A 21,953-nucleotide genomic window follows, 5' to 3' on the forward strand; every position below is an offset into this window, starting at 1 on the left:
CCCGGGGGGGTCCTTTATTCTGGGGGCTCCCCTGAGGAAACCGTCCTTGTTCACCAACCACTGGGCTGGCTGCAAGACCCAGGCGCTTTCCCGAGCCGGTGGGGGGGACTGGAAGGGTAAGCGTGTAAGTGCTCTGTTGAACCGGGATGGAACGGGCACATGCACGAGAGCTTTCCAGGGGCGAGGTCTACACTTGGGTGTGCAAGCGTGGGGCGGTGTCTCACTGTGTCCACAAAGGCTTTCGACACGAGTCACTCAGACTCTCCGAGGCTGCTTCCGAGATGCAGAACCTATATGTTTCAAATGGAAGATCTCCCACGCCCTGGGAATGCCACAGGCTCCGGCCCTAACGAGGACCCTCCCGTGAAAAGACTCAAATCACAGGGCTGCCCCTCGCCTCTTGTGAAATGGTTCTCAATTACTGCTGGCCTCAGTCTAAGAACGTGGAAGAACGAGTCGAGAGAAAAGCACAAGTCCACTGACAGAAAGGCTCCAAAGGACTGCAAAGAGATCAAGAATGAGGCCCTGCAAGTCAACGCATGGCTCTCAGGTGGAACACGTCGCTTTGCATGTGGTCGAGCAATGATTTCACACGGAAGGTGTCAAGTCGGTCTGGGGTTTTCGGAAAGCGATGCACCACGGAAAGCAGAACACTGCCACTAGCGAGGCTACCTCGGGCAGTAAGGCAGGTACTGGCAGGGATCTGCAGGTATGTTTAACACTCCCTCTGCAAACAGCGTAGTTTACTTAAATCACTGGAAATCAGGGACATAAACAGCCGGATCAGTTCATGTCAATTCCTGCAGATATAATTACACAACTGCCTTCCAAACCCATTTCCCCAGGGCATAAATGCAAGTCTTTTCCTTTCCTTTTTGTCTTGGGGGAAAGATGAAAGGAAGACACATTTGCATATGTATGTAACTAAAATGGCTTCCATCATAGTCAATGAACCCTTTTTTTAAATAAACTTAAGAAATAGTCTTGCAGCACCTTAGAGACTAACAAAAATGTAGAAGGTATCTTGAGCTTTTGTGGGCACAACCCACTTCTTAAGGAAAGCCTTTTTCTTTAGTCTCTCAATGGTAAAAAGGCAGTGAAATTCCTACCTAAAAAGCCTACACATGCAAACAACACTGATACCCCTGTGAATTTATAGCAAACAAATCCAAAAAAAGAGAGCAATATATTCTACTATTTTCACTCAGGCTATGTCTACACTGCGGCGTTATTTCGGGATACCAGAAGTATCCCGAAATAGCTATTCTGCATCTTTTGAGTGCACCCGTTATTTTGAAATAGATTTCGAAATAATGAGCATGTTATTTCAGCGTCCCCGACATGCTCGTTCCACGAGGGCCAAAGGACGTTTCGGAATAGCGCTTTATTTCGAGTAAGAGTGCAATGGAGATGCACCCTCAGGGTACATCTAAACTACATGCCTCCGTCGACGGAGGCATGTAGATTAGCCAGATCGGCAGAGGGAAATGAAGCCGCGATTAAAATAATCGCGGCTTCATTTAAATTTAAATGGCTGCCCCGCTCTGCCGATCAGCTGTTTGTCGGCAGATCGGGGCAGTCTGGACGCGCCGCGTCGACAAAGAAGCCTTTCTTGATCGGCACAGGTATGCCTCGTGAAACCAGGTTTACCTGTGCCGATCAAGAAAGGCTTCTTTGTCGACGCGGCACGTCCAGACTGCCCCGATCTGCCGACAAACAGCTGATCGGCAGAGCGGGGCAGCCATTTAAGTTTAAATGAAGCCGCGATTATTTTAGTTTACTCTTGTTATTAAAATATTATTTACCCTCCTAGCTCCTGACAAACAGAGGCCAGGCACACTATCCCTGCCCATCCTGGCTAAGAAGTACTGCTCCTCCATGAAACAAAAAACAGGACTATGTAGCACTTTAAAGACTAACAAGAGGGTTTAATAGGTGATGAGCTTTCGTGGGCCAGACCCACTTCCTCAGATCAAATAGTGGAAGAAAATGAATGTATCTAGTTCTGGCCCCAGAAAAAAGGACTGCCCACGAACTCTTGTTTCCGTTTCTGGGATGTCACCCCTGGGATCTGTCAGTACTTGGAGCAGTTGTATCAGGAGGAGATTGGTACGTTTTAAAGTAGGCATTTTGGACTGTACAAAACATGTTGTTTATCATAAGCCCTGGACTCAGATGTGGAATTCCTGCTGACGGCAAGTTCTGCAAGCAGAGAACTGCAGGAGTAGGTTCAAGTGGCACTTTTAGAAGATTTTAACACTCAAAAAAGAAACCGGTAAATATGAATAATTAAAAAGAAACTTACTGTTCTATCGGTAACTTCTACATCTGTGAAACAAACATGCTGCTACTCAGTTCATCTACTGATAACTGGGATATCTACAGTAAAAGAGATTTCACGTTAACATTTTCTTGAGACCATTCTTCAGTGCTCCTTTAAGACGAATCAATACACATAACCCTGGGCAAAGCAGTATCTTGGAGAACACAAATGGATGCTGCATCTCTCTCTTCCCAGGCACAAGTAGCTACGTAGTCACGTCATCATTAAAGCCCAGTGAGTACATGGTGATTGTACTTGGGGGAGTCCAGATCCATAAACTGTCGGACAGCAAAATGCCCTGTCCACTGCCGTTTGGAGCGCACACAGCCAAGCACTAACACTGCACAGCAACAGGTATCATCTTCTTGGGGCTCTATAATGATCAGAATGGCTGGATCTGAAACTAGCAAAAACCAGAGAAGCAAACCAGATTTCGCTAGAGTGGGCAGAGCAGCATCTCCACCCGGCTGATTCTGAGCTCGGGCAAAACTCCCATTACAATCCACAAGACGCTGTGTCTGCGTGAAGCTTGCCAGAGATGTATTGGCTCTGCCCTCGGTAATTACTGCGGTATTCTAGTTAGCTGTGCCCAGGAGAACAAGGTGATACCTGCTTTTCTGTGAGCGGCTCTGAACCTGAGCATAGCCATGAATTAAATACAACTGCAAACATTACAACTGGAAAAAAATACTGCTCCAAATTCTATGCTGGCCTAATCGGGAGACAGGGCAGTCAATGTTCCCTCTCATCTTTTCCATTTGTGTGGGGGACATTTTGTGATGCACACCAAGGCCTGTGTAACTGTGCACCCTCAGGAGAAACCAAAACTCCTCTGCTAATCAGCCGGGCAGCACTGGAATCTCTCTGGAATGGCTGCCCAAGTGCCTACCTCACAGGGAGCGCAGGCTGTGGCTTAGTGAGCGGAAGGAAGCGTTCCTGAGATTTTGCACACTCGGGGCTAGGGCGGAAGCAGCCATCTCAGTTTAATACCGTCAGAGCCACGGTTTGGAGAGAATGACGGCTAGGCAAACATGCATGGCGTTCTTCGTGTTACCGGCACTGGCAAACCAGTACGCTGGAAGTACTGTCGGGATAGGTGAGTTGCCTCTGCTTTAACACACATGAACCTTCACCCGTGTTCACTGAGAACAGAGGCTTGGGTTTTCCCCCCACTTCCTCTGCCCAGCCAGGGCCAGGCAGGCCCAAGCCCCTCAGGCAAGCTCGGTCCTCAGGGGTCCTTTCCGGCTTGGGAGAAAGCCTCTTTCCTTTGTGAGTTTGCACGACTCCGGAGAGCGGCAGAACGTGGGGACGTTTCCCACGAGCCTCCAGGATTAGGGAGGCTTCCTCCGCCGGCATCTGAAGTCTGGCCTTTCCGAGGCTTGTCCCATGGCTATCACCACGGCGACCGGAGACCCACCCGCACCCCCTCACCGATCCCAAAAGCATACGTGCTGCCTTGGGAAGGGCCCGATCCCGCGCGAGGCCCAGCGCCCTATCAGAGGTTCTGACCCCCCTCCGGGCCGCGCAGGGCGTGACGGGGCGAGGCAGGGCGCCTCGCCCCGGATCGGGCCCCTCCGAGGCGCTGACCACGTGAAAGAAAGCCATTGAAAGGGCCAAACCTGATTGGCTGTCGCTGTTGCAGCGAAGGGGACGCTGGTGGCAGGAGTTGTTGCTGCAGACACAGTGGTGGGCGTAGCACCGTGCATCACGGGCACTTTCAGGAGGGAGCCATGGAAGCGACATACGGGAAGGGTGGCGCGTTTATTGGAACCATGGCAACATGTGGCGGATTGGGGGGCGTGGCAGGTATCACAGCAACAAAGCCATGTGACATCGTCATGAAGGAGACACCGGGGCGCAGCATGCAATCACAGTGCAAAGCAAGACAGCGTTGGAAACAAAACAAAACAAAACAAAAAAAGAGAAAAGGGGAAAAGCCAATTACAATTATAATTAAGGAAAAAATCAAAACATTCTCAACACTTAGTACATTTATAAGCAGAACAATGATGTATTAGACTCCAGGGGCCAAATTTCCAAAGGAGGATGGGACGGGGGTGGTAGCAAGCCGCTCACGCCGCTGTGTGCACAGGGGTGGTAGACACGCAGCGACGGCCAGTCTTTGGGGTGGGCGGCTTTTGGCGAGTGCACCTGTCCCAGCCGGCTTTGAAAGTTTGCCCCCCACTCATGAATTCAAAGTACATGGTGCACGCCGTAGCGAATTTTCCGACAAGACACGGTCGTCACGGCACATATTACAGCGAGGATCCTACTGGGTAACATGGCTAGCAGCCGCAACGTGGTCTCTTGCCCTCTCAACAACGGGGCCCGCCCCCAGGTACAGAGCAGAGCGGGCGGCAAGGCGAGCGAGCCACCAGCCACCCGCGTCTGTACGCACTCGCCGTTGTTTGCTTTCGAGACCATTCCAGTGGGTTTGGCAAAACTGCCTCTTGGAGCGAGGAGGGGAAAAAACCAATTCCCAAGGTTTACGATCCACCTCAGCAGAAACAGCCCCCGCAAGGCGCGAGCGGCCGGGATTGGCCAGACAACCATGGCACACAGTAGAGATCGGTCACCTTTCTGTCAGACCCAGAAAGCTTTGCCGGGACACCACGCAGCGGGGCGAGGAAGCACTGCCAACACATGCACGGAGCAGGGAGACGGCTGCTTCCTGGGGGGCTGGCGGGGCCTTGACGAGTGACGACTGCCCTGGCCAACGAGCCCGATGGAAGGGCAGGAAGATTGGCTCAACCCTCGTGACTCGGCCAGTGCCCCGTTTGTGTCAGTGTCAGCCCCGGGAGAGACCCACTCTGACCGCCCCGCCTTTGGCCTGGAGGGTTCAGCTGAGCTCAGCCAAGGGGAAGACCCTGTCTGCCCACACGGCCAGTGGTGAGCGCTGCTCGACCCTGATCCCAGCGTCTCGACTGCAGGTCGCTAGCTGCCAGCAGCCCTGCTGCCCATCTGCCTGTGGCTGAGTATGTGCTGCTCCCTTACCCCCAGCAGTGTCCCTGGCAACCCTGCACAGGCCTGGGGGAGATGCTGGAAGGGCTTCAGATCTGTCATCGGGCCCAGCTGCAGGTCCAGAAGCAGCCTTAGGGGCCGGGGTAGGGATTGGGGGGCACCCCACCAAGTGACTGGAGGGATGGGGAACCGGAGGGCCCACACTGGTGACTGGGGGGATGGGGCACAGGCTCCCACCCAGAGACTGGGGAACGGAGAGGGCCCCACAGCTAGCCACTGGGAGGATGAGGCAGGGCCCTGCACCCAGTGACGGGGAGGGTGAGGGGGGATGGGACACGGGGAGGCCCCGCAGCCAGCGACTGGTGGCTGGGTGCCGTGTTCGGGCACAGCGAGGGTGCCTGTCAAAGCCGGGCCTTTGGCCGCACCAACGAAAGGAAGAGCTGCGAGCCAAGGTGGCGTGTACTCCGAGGGCAGCCCCCTGCCGCTTCCCTCCCCCCGCTGTCTGACGGGGCCCCGCTAGCCGGCACCCAGCGCCATTCCCCAGAGCGAGGGCGAGGCACAGGGCCCGAAGCTGCTCTCAGCGCGGAGTGGGCCCGGCTGCGGCTGGAGCCAGCACTTGGCTCACGAGTCCGGTATCCTGGAGGCCACGGCGGCCTCAAAGCCAGGGCCCCCACACACTGCTCTGGCCTGGAGGGCAGCCAAGGAGCTCTGAGCTGCACTAGACGGTTGACAGCGAAAGCAAGAGCTCTCGGCTTATGTCTGCTAACGGGCTTTCAGATCTCCCGGCCCTGCACCCTGGGAGCGTCCCCTCCCCGACAGGCTGGCCGGAGGGCAATGGGCTCTCTCAGGTCCACCCTTCAGCCACCCGGCTGCATCCAGCTATGGCAGATGGGAGAGCGTGAGTGACCCTGTGATCTTCACAGCAAGGCCTGGTTCTTCATATAGCCCGGGCACGAGTACACTGGGCGTAGGAGTCACCACCCTAATCCTGCAATAGCGGCTCTGACAGCAGCGCGTCCTTCCTGGACTGCTTTCAGTCCCAGCGCCAGGGTCATTCTGACGTGGTTTGCCGGCAATGTCCTCGGCACACTGAGGCAACACGTCAGCCGCCGCCAATGGGCAGAGCTCTGCTGACATACAGAGCCCTGCAAATTTACAGCAGCCGAAGGGCTGGGTCTGAGAAGCAATCTGAAGAGAACTAGGGCATTAAAAAAATCAGTGGAAACACTCTTGCAGGCGGGACTCAAATCCAACCTACAGCCAGGCCACAGGATTCATCCCACGGTCATTTCTTTTCCCTGGCCTGGCCAAACGCAGGCCCCCAAGACACGCGTGAGGAAAGCAGACCCTCTTGTTAGTTCCACAGATTATCACATTGCACGGAAATTAAAGGGATACAACCCTCGGAGCCATCCAGACGCCGGGAGAGTCAGTTGCACGGCTCAGCCACCCCCGTTCCCACGGGCGCCCAGAAACGCGCTGTCTCTTTCAGGGTAGGGAAGTTAAGAAGATTGCGTAGAGGAACCTACCAACACTTGCAGTGGGTGTCATGCACAGCACTGACCCTGCACACCATGCAGTGAAGCGTGGAAAGATGAACAAAAGGGATATTTCATTAGTGAAGCCATAGTGTTAGAAATAAACGTCACTCAAAGCAGGTGTTCTCTCTGCAGCAGTCAGTATTAAAGCACATGCACAAGAACAGAGTCTGCAGAGTGGGACATCGATATTTTAAACGCAGTTTTAAGATCCCAGCAAACCAAAACTATTCTTGGAGTCTTGGGTAGAGCGCTCCCATTCTTGGAATTACGTGACGAGTAGCCGCATGAGAGCCGGGGCCGGTCTGCATTCTTTAAGATCAAACATGTGAGTTTCTTTGGGGGCGGGGGCTGGACATTGTAGCACAATTGACACAATTGTGCCAATATGCAAACTGACCACATTGGAGGCGACAGTGTTTCACGGGTAAGAACCGCGCCTTTTGGAGTCTTTGCCTGTCCTGCTGGCTCGCCAAACTTTTAACAGGGCTATGTTGCCAGCAGCCTTTAAAGCCTCTCTAGTGAGCTGAAAGATGCAGTTTATTTGGCCTTGACACAGCTCTGAGATGCTGGCTGGGGCTTCCCTTGTGTGGCGCCCCAGCTGAGCAGCATGTAACTGAGACAAGACCAAAGCCAACATTCTGCCTGGCTTCATGCGGGAGGAGTCTGCCGGGCTGCCACCCGCCAGCCCAGAGACCGGCTGTGTCTGAATGGAGCAGAATGCACAATCGCAAAGGCCAAATTGCAAGGCTGTCATGGAGACGCTGGGGTGCGGGGCTGCACTCCAATGGAAAACCAACTTACAGAGCACCTGGGAGGGGAGTATTTTGACAGCTAAGGTGGACTCTTCAAATAGTACTTTGCAGAGTATGATCAGCGGTGCTTTCTACTTGCTCTGGTAACCCCAAAAGCTATTAACATGGAAGACCAAGTCTTAGCCCTCCCTGACATCTGATTATTTTGTATTTCTTGCGTGAAAATTCCATCTCCCCTTTGCCAAAAGCTGTTGGCCTCTTTCCTTTATTAGCCAAGCTTCAGAACGCACATGCAAAGGGGTTTAGGTTTCTGGAGTCCGGGTTGGATCATCTAGCTTGAGGACAAACCTGTCTGTGGCGGGCAGATCTGGTCTCCCATTTGCTCTTCCTTCCTGCACTGTCTGGTTCAGGGGAGTGTTACCACTAACTTCATCTGGGACAGGAACAGGCCTGTGATGGATTAATTCTGTTCAGAGGGATGTTGGTGTGTAAATATTTCTGTAAATATCTTTGGGGCAAGTGAATGAGACAATGTTAAAAAAAAATCTAGGCACAAATTCTCTGAGGCCTTGTCGAGGAAAAGATGATTAAAATCAAGAATGGTCCCAAAAGGGCCATGAATAATAACGTAACCGGCTAATTGGCACTCTTGTACCCCTACCCCAAACGCACGAATAACTGAACTGCATCTTTCAGTTTTATCTGGAGACGTAAAAAGCAGAACAAAAGTTTGGGCATTAAACTGCTTTTAAAAAGCTTAGGCCAAAAAACCTGGCAGAGGGGGAAACATCTGCCTTTAAGCAAGTCTGTGATTTGTACGTATTGAAGTGATCCATTTCCTCTTTAAAGTTGGGGCCCGCCGAACCGTTTGGGGTCACTGAGCTGGATGGGTTTTGGAAAGGCACAAGCTGGTTTTCTAGCGAGGGATACAAAATACGTTCAAGTGACCTGGTGCCGCTACCCAAGAGTCCATGAAGCAGTTTGGGATTCACCAACTGAACAATAAAGAAGAGCAACAAGAAGTATGAGTTAGAGAAATGTGGCCATTCGTCCTAGTCTGGTTACAAAAAGAACGACCCAGAAGGAGCTTTTAAAAGCCTGGAGCTTTGAATTGTAGTAGGTGAAGGGAAAACGTCTAACACCACATAGGAACATACCGTGGCTTTTAAATTACGTCTACTGCAGCTTTGTGTGCATTTTGCTCGGGTCGATTACAAACCCCCTCATTAACTCAGTCTCTAGGAGAACACTTCTTGTCTCGGAAAAACAGATGGAGAAAGTGACAAGAGAACTTACCTGTAGGGATAAATGCAGGCTGTTGCAACTGCATGTTAGCTAGAGCCTGTTGGTAGTGGAAAACGCTTGGGTTAAAGACTGTGGTGGCACCATTGTTTTTTTCAAGTGCTGGCCTCTTTGGTAAAGGTTGAAGTGCACCAGGCGGCAGGGCCTGTGGACGAGGGAGTTGTTAAAGACAAGTAACACACACACAAAAAAAGAAAGAAACCAAAATTAGACACAGCATGCAATAAATACTATGGGGCCTGGCCTGCCAATCTCTTGCAACTGTATCAATTTAGCAGGACAAGAAACAGAAGAGCAGCTATTCACGGGAAAGTGGCAGGTAAAATCACAGGTTTACTCGGTAAGCAGTTAGTAAAGGCACAAAGAGAGGGTCCAAACAAGAGTGCTAGGACGGCTAAGGAAGCTTTGTAATGGGACTGATTTATGCACGCAGAAAAACGAAGGAAATCGTTCGGGCGGGGCACAACAAAAAGCAGTTGCAGGCAACAGGTATTTTAAAACTATCAGCTAAGAGAAACATAGCAGACAGCAATTTTAAAATGAGACGATTAGCATAAGCAACAACGCAACAGAAAAAAGCTGGCCTCTGCTAATATTGGTTAAGTATCTGCCTCTGTGCGCTGGCACGTTTACATGAAGATGATGTTTGTATTATGGGGGCAAAATGAAGCGATTTCCAGTGGTATGTCTGGGTTTCTATTTGTGACTAGAGATGATGAACGTCCTTAATGTGGGCCTGAGTCTCCTTTAATTTACAAGCGCTTTACACCTCCAACAACGTCCTTGACTTCAGCAGAGTCGCTCCGGAGTTACAAGAGCATGACACTGGATCAGCCCTTGGCACTATGAATATTTCTTGCTGCCCGTTTGTATGGAGCACGTCAAGTGACAAGGCTGGGGTTTGTCTCCTTTAATCCGAGCACATTACAACACCTCCACTCAGTCAAACCTGTTTCCTGCTCGGGCTTGGGAGAAAGCCTTGAACCAGCTTTTCTGGGGAAGGGACTCACCCGTCACAAAGCGTGTCTCTACAACACAGTAGTGAGTGGTTAGGAAATAGGAGCATTGCGACTGATTTACGGCTTTTCATCGTGCCAGGATGAGAATTTACTCCCCTCCCCATGCACACACAGTGATCAGAGACACTGCCTTTCAATTACCCCAAGACGTTCTGCATGTAACTCCCCTTTGACTTCAGTGCAATCTCAGGCAGGCGGAAGCCAAACAGAAGCAGGTCATTTCTGCCCAGCTGACGGGACGTTGCAAAGCGCCAGCTGGAAAATAGGATGAGCCGTGTCGACGGCTCCTATTGCGTCAAAGGAACGGGAGTCGAGGTTGCGAAGCACAAGCAGCGTTAGCTAGCAAAGGGTTAGGGCCATGCAGAGCGCGTCAGAAAGGACAGGAGGGAAGCGGCTGCTCCAAGGGCATGGATGGCAATGTACACTAGACTGGATCATGGCAACGCCCAACAATTTGTGGCGGTCCAGAAACAGGTTTCACGTCCGTTTCCAAGGGCCATAGGAGGCTGCGCATCGGAGAAACGTCACACCAGCTGCTTCCAGACAAAAGGGGCCTTTGTGACGCCGGGTGCCAGGGTTACTTTGGTTTGGCTTTTGTTTTAACCCAATCCATTTCCCCGAAGCAATGGGCCTTGCACAAACGGCTCTCGGAGAAACACCAGACTCCCACTGGACCCTGTGTGCGGCCCAGAGCAGAGTGCACGAGGGGGATCTCTCGGGACGGAGAGGGTCAGTTTGAGAGACTGTGAGTGTCACTGGGGAAAGTTTTCTAAGGTGGGTCCCGAAAGGTGAGCACTTAAATCCACATTTAGAGACCTAGCGAAGAGGTCTCATTTATAAAGGTGCCGAGCCCAAACATTTCAAATGTCACTGAGAATGATGGGATGAAGAGACTTTTCTCTATGAAGACTATATATATATATATATATATATATATATATATATATATATATAAAAAACCAGGCTACTTAATAGCATAGGTATGTATATGTATGTCGTGCTGATCCTCCAGGGCCAACCTCTCAGCTGGTGTAAACAGAAGTACCTCCACTGACTTAGAATCCCAGAATCCCAGGGCTGGCAGAAACGTCAGGAGTCATCGAGTCCAGCCCCTCACCCAAAGCAGGACCAACCCCAATTCAATCATCCCAGCCAGGGCTTGGTCAAGCCGGGACTTAAGAACCTCTAGGGATGGAGATTCCACCCCCTCCCTAGAGAACCCAGCCCAGCGCTTCCCTACCCTCCTAGGGAAATAGATTTTCCTAATCTTCAACCTAGACCTCCCCCACTGCAGCTTGGGACCATTGCTCCTTGTTCTGCCCCCACTGAGAACAGCCTCTCTCCAGCCTCTTTGGAACCCCCCTGCAGGGAGCTGAAGGCTGCTCTCAAATCCTCCCCTAATTATTTTGGTTGTTCTCTGCTGGACTCCCTCCAATGCGTCCACGTCCTTTCTGTAGTGGGTGCCCCACATCCTTTCTGACGTAGCCGCACCAGGGATTAGACTCAAGAGAAGCTACGCTGATCCGCTCTGACCAAAGGTCTGGTCCAGGTAGGCTCCTGTAGAAATCTTGCCTGAAAGGGAAACTTTCTTTTTCTGGTATTTCCTAGAAAACCCAGGCAGGAATTACTCACTCCAGGGAAGTGGCTTGCCGTGTGCCCGGCAGAGAACGATAGACTCGTTGCTCTACTGAGCAGAAGGGGCACATGTGGGATCACACAGGAATGGCCCAGAGATGGTATCTGGGTACCCGGCTCTGCTTCCGTTCCAGAGTCAGGCGACGGCCTTTGGGCCGTGGAGTCCCATGACGGCTCTCCCGGGTGGCTGTCCCTGAAGACATTTCCCTGGTGAGTCTAACTGCCTATGCCTCCAGGGAGGGCAGGGATTGGGGAGAGGTGGGGTGGGAAAGTGCTGAAGCCACTAGGCCCGTGGTGTCCAACCAGTTCTGAAGAGTGGCTACTGCTCTAGCCAACTAGCCACGTTATTCTGAAAACGGGAATAATTTTGTGAGCCTCCTAGCCAAACTCAACTGGCCAAGTAGCCACATGTAGGGTTGCCAGAACATCCCGAACATGGCAGAACAAAAATTGGTTGAGAACAAAACAAAACAAAACAAAAAAAGCACTGCTGTGGCCATTTTACATGTCTGGTATTTTCTGGGCCCACAAATACCGGACTGTCCACGTGAAAACTGGACACTCACATGTGGCTTGTGGTGGGCGTGTTGGACACCACGGCACTAGGCCCATGATTTGTCCTGATTCAGAGGGATCCTTTTACCTGCCACCAGAATGCAGCTGCCTCTGGGGCGAAGCACGAGTTTAACAGCACACAGCCACGCACTAGTGTGAAGTGGATTCGTTTGGGGCCAGGAAAGCAAGACTATTTCTAATCAAAAAGTGTGGCAAGGCAGAGCTGGAGTCTGGCCAGGACTGTGGGGCAAATAAAGCTAAGTCTTGTGAGAAGTGAGACGAGATCTTTAACAGCCTCCATCAGTCAAGGCCTCGGTCTCAGCAGCTCATGGGGACAAATAAAAACAGCAAGGAGTCCAGTGGCACCTTAAAGACTAACCCATGTAGTAGGGCGTAAGCCCGTGAGCATATCCTCTAGCAGCACATTTCCCATGCCACCAAGGACTGACCCCAAAGGGAACGGGCTGGCCTGCCGAGTCATCCACACTGGGCAGCTTGTGGCTGGTGAGGGGTCATCGAAACGGCATGGGGTCATCTCTGCTCCCTGGCCTGCCTGGGGCCGACCCGCAGTTGCATGCTAGGCACTGCTGCGGGCACTCATGACGATGGGTCTGGCCAAGGGAAAAGCCAACCCTCCAAGCAGCGTGAGAACCACCCTGCCTGTAGGAGCAGCCGAGTGACAGAAGATAAATACGGGATGCCGCCCGCTTGGCTGAATCCCAATAAGACTGACAATTGGCCAACGGGTTGGTTAATAATTCTCCCTCAGAACCCTGTGTCCATGCGGGATGTTTACTCGCCAAAGTTCTGCTTTGAGGCTATGTCTGCACTGCCCCCGTTTTGCACAAAAAAATATGCAAATGAGGCAAAGTGCGGACTATCGCAGCGCCTCATTTGCATAATTCATGAGGCTTGTTTTTGCGCAGGAGGCTTTTGCACAAAAAGGAGCCATCTACACGGCTCCTTTTTGCGCAAAAACCTCCGTCTAGCGCAAGAGTCGTTCTGCCGCATTGTTTTCAGAAGAGTTCTTGCGCCAAAACGGAGCCTCATTAATTATGCAAATGAGGCGTGATGATATTCCATGCTTCGCCTAATTTACATATTTTTTGTGCGAAATGGGGGCAGTGCAGACATAGCCTGACTGTAATGGGAAACTCATTGGCGACTGGGTTTTTGGCTAGTCATTATAATTCTTTAAGGGTCCCACTGAGGAGGATGGATTTAGGACCTGCTCCATAGACTCTCAGGGCATCTCTCCACTACGCGGGGTTCAATTTAGCGGGGCTTGTGGATTTTGGAACATTTGGTGCTGGATCCTTCATGTAAAAATCAGCCTCAAAAGTAATTTCCCAGGGTGGTGCATAGAAATCCCCTGGCAAAGATGTCGCTCGGGTCGCTTCTGAGAGTAATGGAGTTCCCTGCCCAGTCCCTTTGAAATTATTCTTTCTTACATGTGTTACCAGGTTACAATGATCTCCAGTCGTAGCCCGGAGACGTGGTCCTAAATCCATCCTCCTCAGCGGGTCCCTTAAAGGATTATCATGACTAGCAAACGACCCCAGTGACCAGTGAGTGTCCCATTTCCATTCCTACTCCAGCAGGGTGGTTTCTTGGTAACTGCCTGCCGCGCTTTGGGCAAGACGTGGGCAAAGCAGTGTCGCAAACGGGGCGGATGGAAATCCAAGATTTTGGACAGTCTCAACAGGACGGAATAGATTAAAAAAATCCACGTTAGTAACAACCTCCTGTCGGGCAGCCCACATACAGCAAAAACCCCACGTTGAAGTTGGAAGGGTTATATGTGTCATTGGTAATTGCTGGCAAGTGGTAATCTCACTGCAAACACACACACAGATTAAAAACAAATATTTCTGTGGAGAAGAATTGAAATTTGCAGATGAGCAAAAGTAGGAAAAACGTTGCTTGGGAACCAACTAGGGGGCTTGCTATAAGGCTACTGATTTGCTCCCTTGTGATATGTGAAGTTGGCAAGTTGTGTTCTAACAGCTGGAACTTTTTTGAATCTCCGTGGCCACTGTCATTAAATAATTGTTGTCTGAGCTTCCTATTATCCGATCCCGCCATAATTTCCTGCAACCGTTGAAATTTATAATCAATAAAGTGTAAGCCCCATCATTTTGTGCAACTGTACAAACGAATGGAGAAACACTGAAAAAAATGCTTAAAGATAGCATCCGTATTATCCCTCAAAATGATAAAACACAAAAAAAATCGACTTCTGCCAAGCCTCTCTCTATTGTATTCCCAGGGTTCTCGGACACATTCAATGCCTTTCGGACCCGAGGTGTGAAATACATCAGACTCTACCCCAGGTTTCACAAGGCCACAGATGCTGCAGGCAGATTAAAACCAGCGGGATAATGAAATGGCTCCAGAAATGCATTGGGGTTTCCTGAAGAAACGCTCAGATCGTTATGAGCGTCCAAAGGCCGAAACCGAGAATTGCCCCCCCCCTTGGCACAGACCGTCACGTCTGAAAGAACATCGTCACGTTTCAGCGCAGGATGGGCAGCCTCCTCATGGCGCAACACAAAGTACCAAACGAAAAGGCAGTCATGCAATCTAAGATGGTCACATGCAAAGCAAGAAGGTGAAAGGTCCAAGTACCAGGTCAAAGGTTGCCTCGAGGGGTCGTTTCAGCGATCGGACAGCTGGCTGAGTCTTAATTAGCAGGCAGCGAGCACATGATGGCAATGGGCCAAAGGGGGGGATACAAGCACAACAACAAAAAACAGCAAGCAAAGATGCGTCAAAAGGAGAGCAACATTGTGGACAGGTGAAGAGAAAAAAAAAATGAATGCATTATACAATATATTAAAAAGACTAGGCATGCACAACATGGGGTGTTCGTTGCAGTTAATCGGATTAAATCTATTGTCTCTCAATAATCTTGAAGGTAAAAAATATCCTCACAGATCCCAGACAGTATTACTGGCACTCACAATGTATCAATCTACAGCTACTTCAGAATTAGCAGGTGGAGCTAGATTTTTTTTTTTAAACAATATTTTTCACGTATCGTTCAATTGTAAGGATCAGCGGGCCAGACTTAGGACACATCTACACGTCTGCAAAGATCAACGCTCCGGAGGTCGATCTTCCAGAGTTTGATTTAGTGGGTCTGGAAAGGACCTGCTAAATCAAACACCCAAGGGCGCCCTTGTCAACCCCAGAACTCCTCGTAGTCACGAGGAATAAGGGAAGTCGGTAGGAGAGTTTCTCCCGCTGACCTCCCGCTATGGGGCCACCTCCCCAAAAAAAATCAATGCCGGGTATGTTGATTCCAGCTATGCAGTTACCATAACTGGAGTTGCACGTCTTGCATCGATTTTCTCTGCCAGTGTTGACCCGGCCTTAGGGTTGGTCTCTCCAGCTACACAGCACACATGAATGAAGGGGCAGAGAAGGCATCCCTGCTCAGGAAAGGAACTCCAGCACAGGCTTAAGAGCTTTTCTGAATTGGGACCCAACAATCGGCGCCTGCTCCCGTTGACTTCAATGGGATTGGATCATGCCGCACGGGAACTAAGTGGCTTGTGCATGAAGTGCCCTCCAGGATGGGCCTGAGCTTTTCAGAGATGAAAGGATCCACGATCTACTCGGCAGGGGCCTGTTCGGATGCTCTGAGCCATATGCGATTCGTGATGAATGATCAGAAGCCATTCTGATCTTTTTAAAGTATTATCCTCAACAGATAAAAGAAATGCACCAAACTGCCAAAGGTGAATGAATAATGGAAACCGTTTTGGTAGTAAGGGCGTTGCAACAAGCAAATCCATAAATATTTTAAGGGTACTAGTTCACGGCATACAAATAGGGTTAATTACATTTATAACAGGAGCCAGCAGCATGAATAAAACATGCACTGGCTTTAATTTAGTATAAGTATCCTAGGTAACTAGTAAAAAGTAAAGCTTCATTGAATAAAAAAAAAAAAAAGTTGAATATGAGTCAACAGTGTGATGCTGTTGCAAAAAAAGCAAATATGATTCTAGGTTGTATCAACAGGTGTGTTGTAAGCAAAACTCGTGAAGTCATTCTGCCGCTCTACTCTGCACTAGTTAGGCCTCAGCTGGAGTACTGTGTCCAGTTCTGGGCGCCACATTTCAAGAAAGATGTGGAGAAATTGGAAAGGGTACAGAGAAGAGCGACAAGAATGATTAAAGGTCTAGAGAACATGACCTATGAAGCCAGGCTTCATGAACTGGGCTTGTTTAGTTTGGAAAAAAGAAGATTAAGGGGGGACATGATAGGGGTTTTCAAATATCTAAAAGGGTGTCACAAGGAGGAAGGAGAAAACTTGTTCCTCTTGGTTTCTGAGGACAGGACAAGGAGTAATGGGCTTAAAGTGCAGCAGGGGAGGTTTAGATTGGACATTAGGAAAAAATTCCTAACTGTCAGGGTGGTCAAATATTGGAATAAATTGCCAAGGGAGGTGGTGGAATCTCCCTCTCTGGAGATATTTAAGAACAGGTTAGATAGACATCTGTCAGGGATGGTATAGGTGGAACTTGGTCCTGCCTTGAGGGCGGGGGGCTGGACTCGATGACCTCTCGAGGTCCCTTCCAGTCCTATTATTCTATGATTCTATGATTCATTTGTAACGAACATGTGAGTTTACATTTCCCTGTAATGCAGAGCTGTCCTTTCAACAAAAAAGTATGAAAGAGGGATTGCTACTCCCCTCCCTTTTTATAAATAAACTGTGTAGGGCAGATCCTGCGTGGATTCAAAATTTATCCCCATCCCCATCCACATCCGCAAAAGAAGAGTCACATACACAGGCTGTCCTCGCTGTAAGTCCAAGATACGTTACAAAAAACTAGGACTTATAGTGAAACAACTTAAAGCAGGGCATTTTTTCCCCCACGGCTGGCTTCAATTTGCACAAATTATTATTATTATTATTAATTTTGGTGCGACTTAAGAGCAGGGAATAGGAGAATTCATGACACACCAGTTCCTACAAACGTCAATGACTTTATAGCTGGGACGCCCTATATCCGCACTGACACGTACAGATGCGGCTATCTGCAGATAGAAAGTGAAAATCTGCAAATTTACAGGGTTCGAGACATACAATTTGTATCTGCATCCATAGCCTCATTGACATTCATGGATCTAAAGCAGATGCCTGCAGATTTGCAGGACTCTACAGATAAATGCTGTAGTATAAATAGGTTCCTCATGCAAATCCTTCCAGGTAATATTGATTCTCCCAGAGGACAGCTGTTTGATTTATACAATCCAGGGCACAAATGTGATATTGCTTAGTGCCGGCAGGATAACAGCTTCCAGTTTTTGCATTGTGTTTCATCATGAGTGGAAAGTTCTCACTTGCTAGCTGCAGGGAAAGTTGCTCCATAAAAGCCTATTAGCCTTAATTCATTAGCATTTCCAAATCAGCAAAAGTAGTAAGAACTAGGGTAATCGATAATGATTATCCAAACGGTTACATGTGGAAATTTTCAGCGGGTTACACGGTTAGCCACTTACACACATTTTAACATCCCTAGTAAGAACCGTTTTTCAATATGAATTATCCACACACGAATACACAATAGCAATAACTATTGCAGACACACCACCTCAGCTCTGCAGCTGGGCTTTGCTACCTTCTGAAATATACATACGGCACCGGACCTGTCGCTGGGTCAACGGACGCAACTCCACTGAATTCGACAGAGTTGCATCCGTTCACATGCTGGCCCACGTGGACTGAGTTCTCTTGGCTTGTTTTTAGACCATTAGCTATTACTGTGCTGCTCTGGGATGCAAAGACGCCAACTCAAATGCACGCAGGGCTTGATTCTGCCTGGCGCTGGGCATCTCCTTCTAGCCATGAAGCATCTTTATCACCCTTTGCCTTGAGGGACTCATTACCTCTCAGGAGTGAACCTTAATCACGGGCAATGCGGTTTCATTTCCAAGAATGAGGGGGTGAAATTTTGGCTCCACTGAAGTCAACAGCTTGGCCGTTGACTCGAGCGGGGCGTGGAGACGACCTGTTCAGTTTGTCGTCGGACTGGCTCCAGACACTAGACTAAGAGGGCAGCCAAGGCTTGCCCAGGGAAAAGTCTGTGCTTGCTGTTAGGGGCATCGCATTAACGGTGGATGCATTTCACTCCCTCACGCCATGCCAGAAGACCTTGCGCGTTACCGTCACGTCCTCAAACAACAAGATGCGATGCATCGTGCTACACCGGATACAAGGAAGGGATGGAGATGGAAACGCTTTCCACACACCACTTAGCCTAAGGGGTGGCAATAATTTCCGTAGGGGGGCCATGTCCTCAATTTTGGCAGTGGTCGCGGGCCAGCCCCGGAAGGGGCGGGGCGGGGCCTTGGGTGGAAGGGGCGGGGCCTTGGGTGGAAGGGGCGGGGCCTTGGGTGGAAGGGGCGGGGCATCAAGCAGGAGGGGAGGTTCCCTCTAGGCACCACATGCCCCTGGGGGGAGGAGACTTTGTGCATTCCCTCCGCCCCCAATTGGCCTTGGCGCGAGACAGGGTGGGCTGCAGGCTGGATCGAACGGCGTGGTGAGCCGGGTCTGGCCCGCAGGCTGTACCTTGTCCACCCTGACTGAGCCTTTTCCGAAGACGGAGCATCCCTTCTCTACTTCCTGGGCACCTAAAGCTTTTTCCCACTGGCTCTATGCTTTGACACGGCAGGTCATGCCCTTACCATTGCAGCTGTCTGGTTCGCCTGGTGTTGAGCTGCCTTGATTTTGGCTTGCAGGTGTGCAGGGGGATGAAAGTACTTGCATTTCTCCCGAGAGCATCGGCCTTTGATGTAATCCATGCACACGGTAACAGTGTTCTCATTCGTGTCGATCATTGCGATGTCGATGGGGTGGGCGTAACGGCAGTCGTTCTCCCCACGGGTGCAGTTTCCACGCTGAAACTCTCGGCAAACCTTAAAGGAAAGGCACTTTGCTAAGCACACTGAGCGGGCTTCCTCTCGGCATGCTTAACCAGGGACGTCAGCACAGGGGGTTGCATTACAGTGACCCAAGCTGTGGGTCCGACCAATGGTCCCTCTAATTTTTCCCCACCTATGTGCAGAATAAATTTTGTTCTGTGCGCTGAGGCATGTGGGGATGTACACCACCAAAACACAAGGTGCTGGATGTGGGCGCTCTGCTAATCAGCTGGGCAGCACCTGAATCTCTGCTGGGTGGCCGCCCAAGTGCTCAGCTCACAGGGAACCCTGGTTGTGACTCTACACCCTTTAGTCCCACGGGGTAGCACTTTCCAGTGCTACTCCCTATCCGGTTGGGTGCAGGATCATGATCTGGGTTCCCAACAGTATTAACAGTGTGGCAGGGAGCATGGAGCCAGGACACATGCAGAACTGAAACCGCCTGGGGCGGATCTTGGCCCTACTGAAGTCAGTGGGAGTTTTTTTTACACTAACTTACGCTCCCCGGCTACCACCCTTTTCCCCGCCCAACCTGGCCTCCCCAGACACGGGGCCAATATACTACCCTAGCTTTAAGCAAATTATATTTTACTATTTCTGCCATTTTTGCCTTACTGAGATCACGGAGTTTAAAATTAGCCCACAGAAAGACATTCTCTCAAGCACGACCCTTAATGTACAAAAAGTAAGCTACTAATAGTTGAAACAGGTCCTGCCTTAAACTGACCCACGAGCTGCATGACCATGTGGCCAGTGGCGAAGTGTTAAAACCCAGCAATGGGCTCCATAGGGATGTGAAGGGTTAATCAGTTAAGGTTAACCCGTTAAGGTTAATGGGGGGAGGATATGTGACTGGGCTGGAGCAGCCCCTGTCAGTAGTGGGGCAGAGGAGGTGCTCCAGCCTAGCAGCAGACGGGGGGAGGGGCACTCCAGTTGGGCCGGAACGGTCCCCCCACTCGGCCCCGTTTTTAATCGGTTAACGGGTTAAACAATACGTTTAAGGTGAGCCAATTACACGGGATTTTACATCCCTAGTGCTCTGAAGGCCCCGACGGAATCGCCATCTTGGAAAAGAACAAGCTGCGTGCTTATACGTCCAAGGCACAGAGCCCCATAGCTGTAAAACGGGTCTTCCAGGCTTCCTGGTGCTGACAGACTGTGGGTCACAATTCAGACGCCCGGTCGCCCCGGGACGGGTCAGCAGGCCTGTAACAATCCCCAGGAGGGCGACAAGGTGGGAGAGAACGAAGGGTGGCAGCCGAAGCGGCTGAGAGACCTTTTTACACCGACGTCTTGAGAAATAATTGGCGCCAGTTTGTGGCTCCCATGGAATTTGGCCGTCAGCCCTTCGCTCCCCAAATGTACGTTGTGCCGAAATGTAACCTTCTGTAGGTGTCACGTCACAGACGGTCTTACTGCTCCCCGGGGAGCCCCCGGACAAATGCTGACTGGGCCGAGGGGGTCTCTCTCGTCGGAAAAGACGCCCTTAGGCTCAAAATGTTTGCTTGGGATTATACTTAAACTCCACGGCCACCAGCCTTCCCCCTGCCCAACCCGGCCTCCCCGGACGCCTGGAGCCACTGAGTGAGACAAACACAGAGACCTCAGCACGAGCCACCCGCATAGGACCTGACCCAACTTCCTGGAGCTCGGCAAGAGTCTCTCCATCGACTCCAAGGGGAACCTTTGAGAAGAGGGAAGAGGCTGTCGCCCCCTATCCAGGCTTGTATTCGAAGCACGTCTACCTTCACCTGTCCCTAGGAAAAGGTCTGCCCCAGGCAAGGCCACCCCTACACGTACCACAGAAAGGATTCTATCGAGTTGCGAGCCCCCAGAATAAGGCAGGGCCTGCCCCCACGCTCACTGAAAACAAGGGGCGACTGGGCTCACAGCCCTGCAGCGACCTCCAAAGGCTTTGGCTCAGGCCCACAAGCAAGTTAAAAACTTCTGAACTCAGAGCAAGGGGTCTCCGAGTCACACGCCTCGCACAGGAAATGGGCCTGATTCTGCTCAGAACGACACCCGTGCACGGAAGGTCCCAAGGCTGGTCTGGATTTACACGGCTGCAGCAGGGAACAGAATGTAGCTCAAGGCGCCCCTTACATCCCCTTACACAATATTACGTGTTGCGGCCCAAATACCTCCAGTTTATCTGTACGCATCAGTTTCTGAGCAGCTGAGCCTCCCGGTACTGTAACAGTAGGATTCCCGGAAACCAAGACAGGCGTATTTGGTAAAAGTTCTGCCGGAACCAAGCCCATCCCAGGAGACACGTGACTGAGATAGGGACTAAAAGCCATGGTGGGACTCGTTGCGAGTGATGGAGTCACAGGAAACGTAGTCTGTAAGGAAGAAAAAAGAAAAGAAATGGGTTACCCCGGTGCTCGGGTGTGGACTATGCCAGCCCGCATCTAGCGTGTAACCCTGGCAACCCTCGGAGACAGCGTGGTTAGAACATCACAGTGCTTTGCCTGTCAGTCTATTCATCGGCTCTCAGTTACTTGTGACCCAGTCGTGTCTCTCGGCTCACACGCACGAGAGACGTTCGAAACACAAGCCATCGCCATTTGCCAGAACAAAGAGTATTGATGAGCTCCACAGGTTAATGACACAATTAAGAACTCAGGCCGGCAGGCAGAGCAGGCCCACGTTAACCCGTCGTCTCGCTCCCAACCAGTTTCTCCCAAATTAATTTCTCTTTTACCTGGCCCCTCGCTGGTACCGATCCCATGTGCTAAGCATCTCGCCAGGATGGGCTGCATATCATTATGTAAGCACATCAGAACAGCCAGACTGAGTCAGCCCAAAGGCCCATCAAGCCCAGTGTCCTGTCTGCCCACAGTGGCCAGTGCCAGATAACCCCGAGGGAGCGAATAGAACAGGGAATCATCAAATGATCCCTACCCTGAAACCCATTTCCAGACAA

At 50.8% G+C, this 21,953-nt stretch overlaps 1 protein-coding gene across 13 annotated transcripts in view; it reads right to left on the reverse strand.

Moving 5' to 3' along the window:
• MBNL3 (muscleblind like splicing regulator 3) overlaps positions 1-21,953 on the reverse strand; it is a 125,139-nt gene that overhangs the window by 10,897 nt on the left and 92,289 nt on the right. For 9 of the 13 annotated variants that reach the window (XM_089781805.1, XM_089781803.1, XM_089781795.1 and 6 more), the window contains 7 exons: positions 21,169-21,369; positions 18,791-19,021; positions 14,717-14,770; positions 8,874-9,024; positions 6,814-6,849; positions 3,943-4,037; positions 2,306-2,379 (listed from right to left, as the gene is read on the reverse strand). In XM_089781805.1, the coding sequence (XP_089637931.1) occupies positions 2,323-2,379; positions 3,943-4,037; positions 6,814-6,849; positions 8,874-9,024; positions 14,717-14,770; positions 18,791-19,021; positions 21,169-21,369 (825 nt within the window). In that variant the 3' untranslated portion in view covers positions 2,306-2,322. The remainder of the gene's footprint in view (positions 1-2,305; positions 2,380-3,942; positions 4,038-6,813; positions 6,850-8,873; positions 9,025-14,716; positions 14,771-18,790; positions 19,022-21,168; positions 21,370-21,953) is intronic. The other 4 variants (XR_016350607.1, XR_016350606.1, XM_089781804.1 and 1 more) reach the window with 3 other exon arrangements.

The sequence above is a fragment of the Pelodiscus sinensis genome, chromosome 13 (genome assembly GCF_052426305.1).
Source record: "Pelodiscus sinensis isolate ZL-2025 chromosome 13, ASM5242630v1, whole genome shotgun sequence".
Lineage (NCBI taxonomy): Eukaryota > Metazoa > Chordata > Testudines > Trionychidae > Pelodiscus > Pelodiscus sinensis.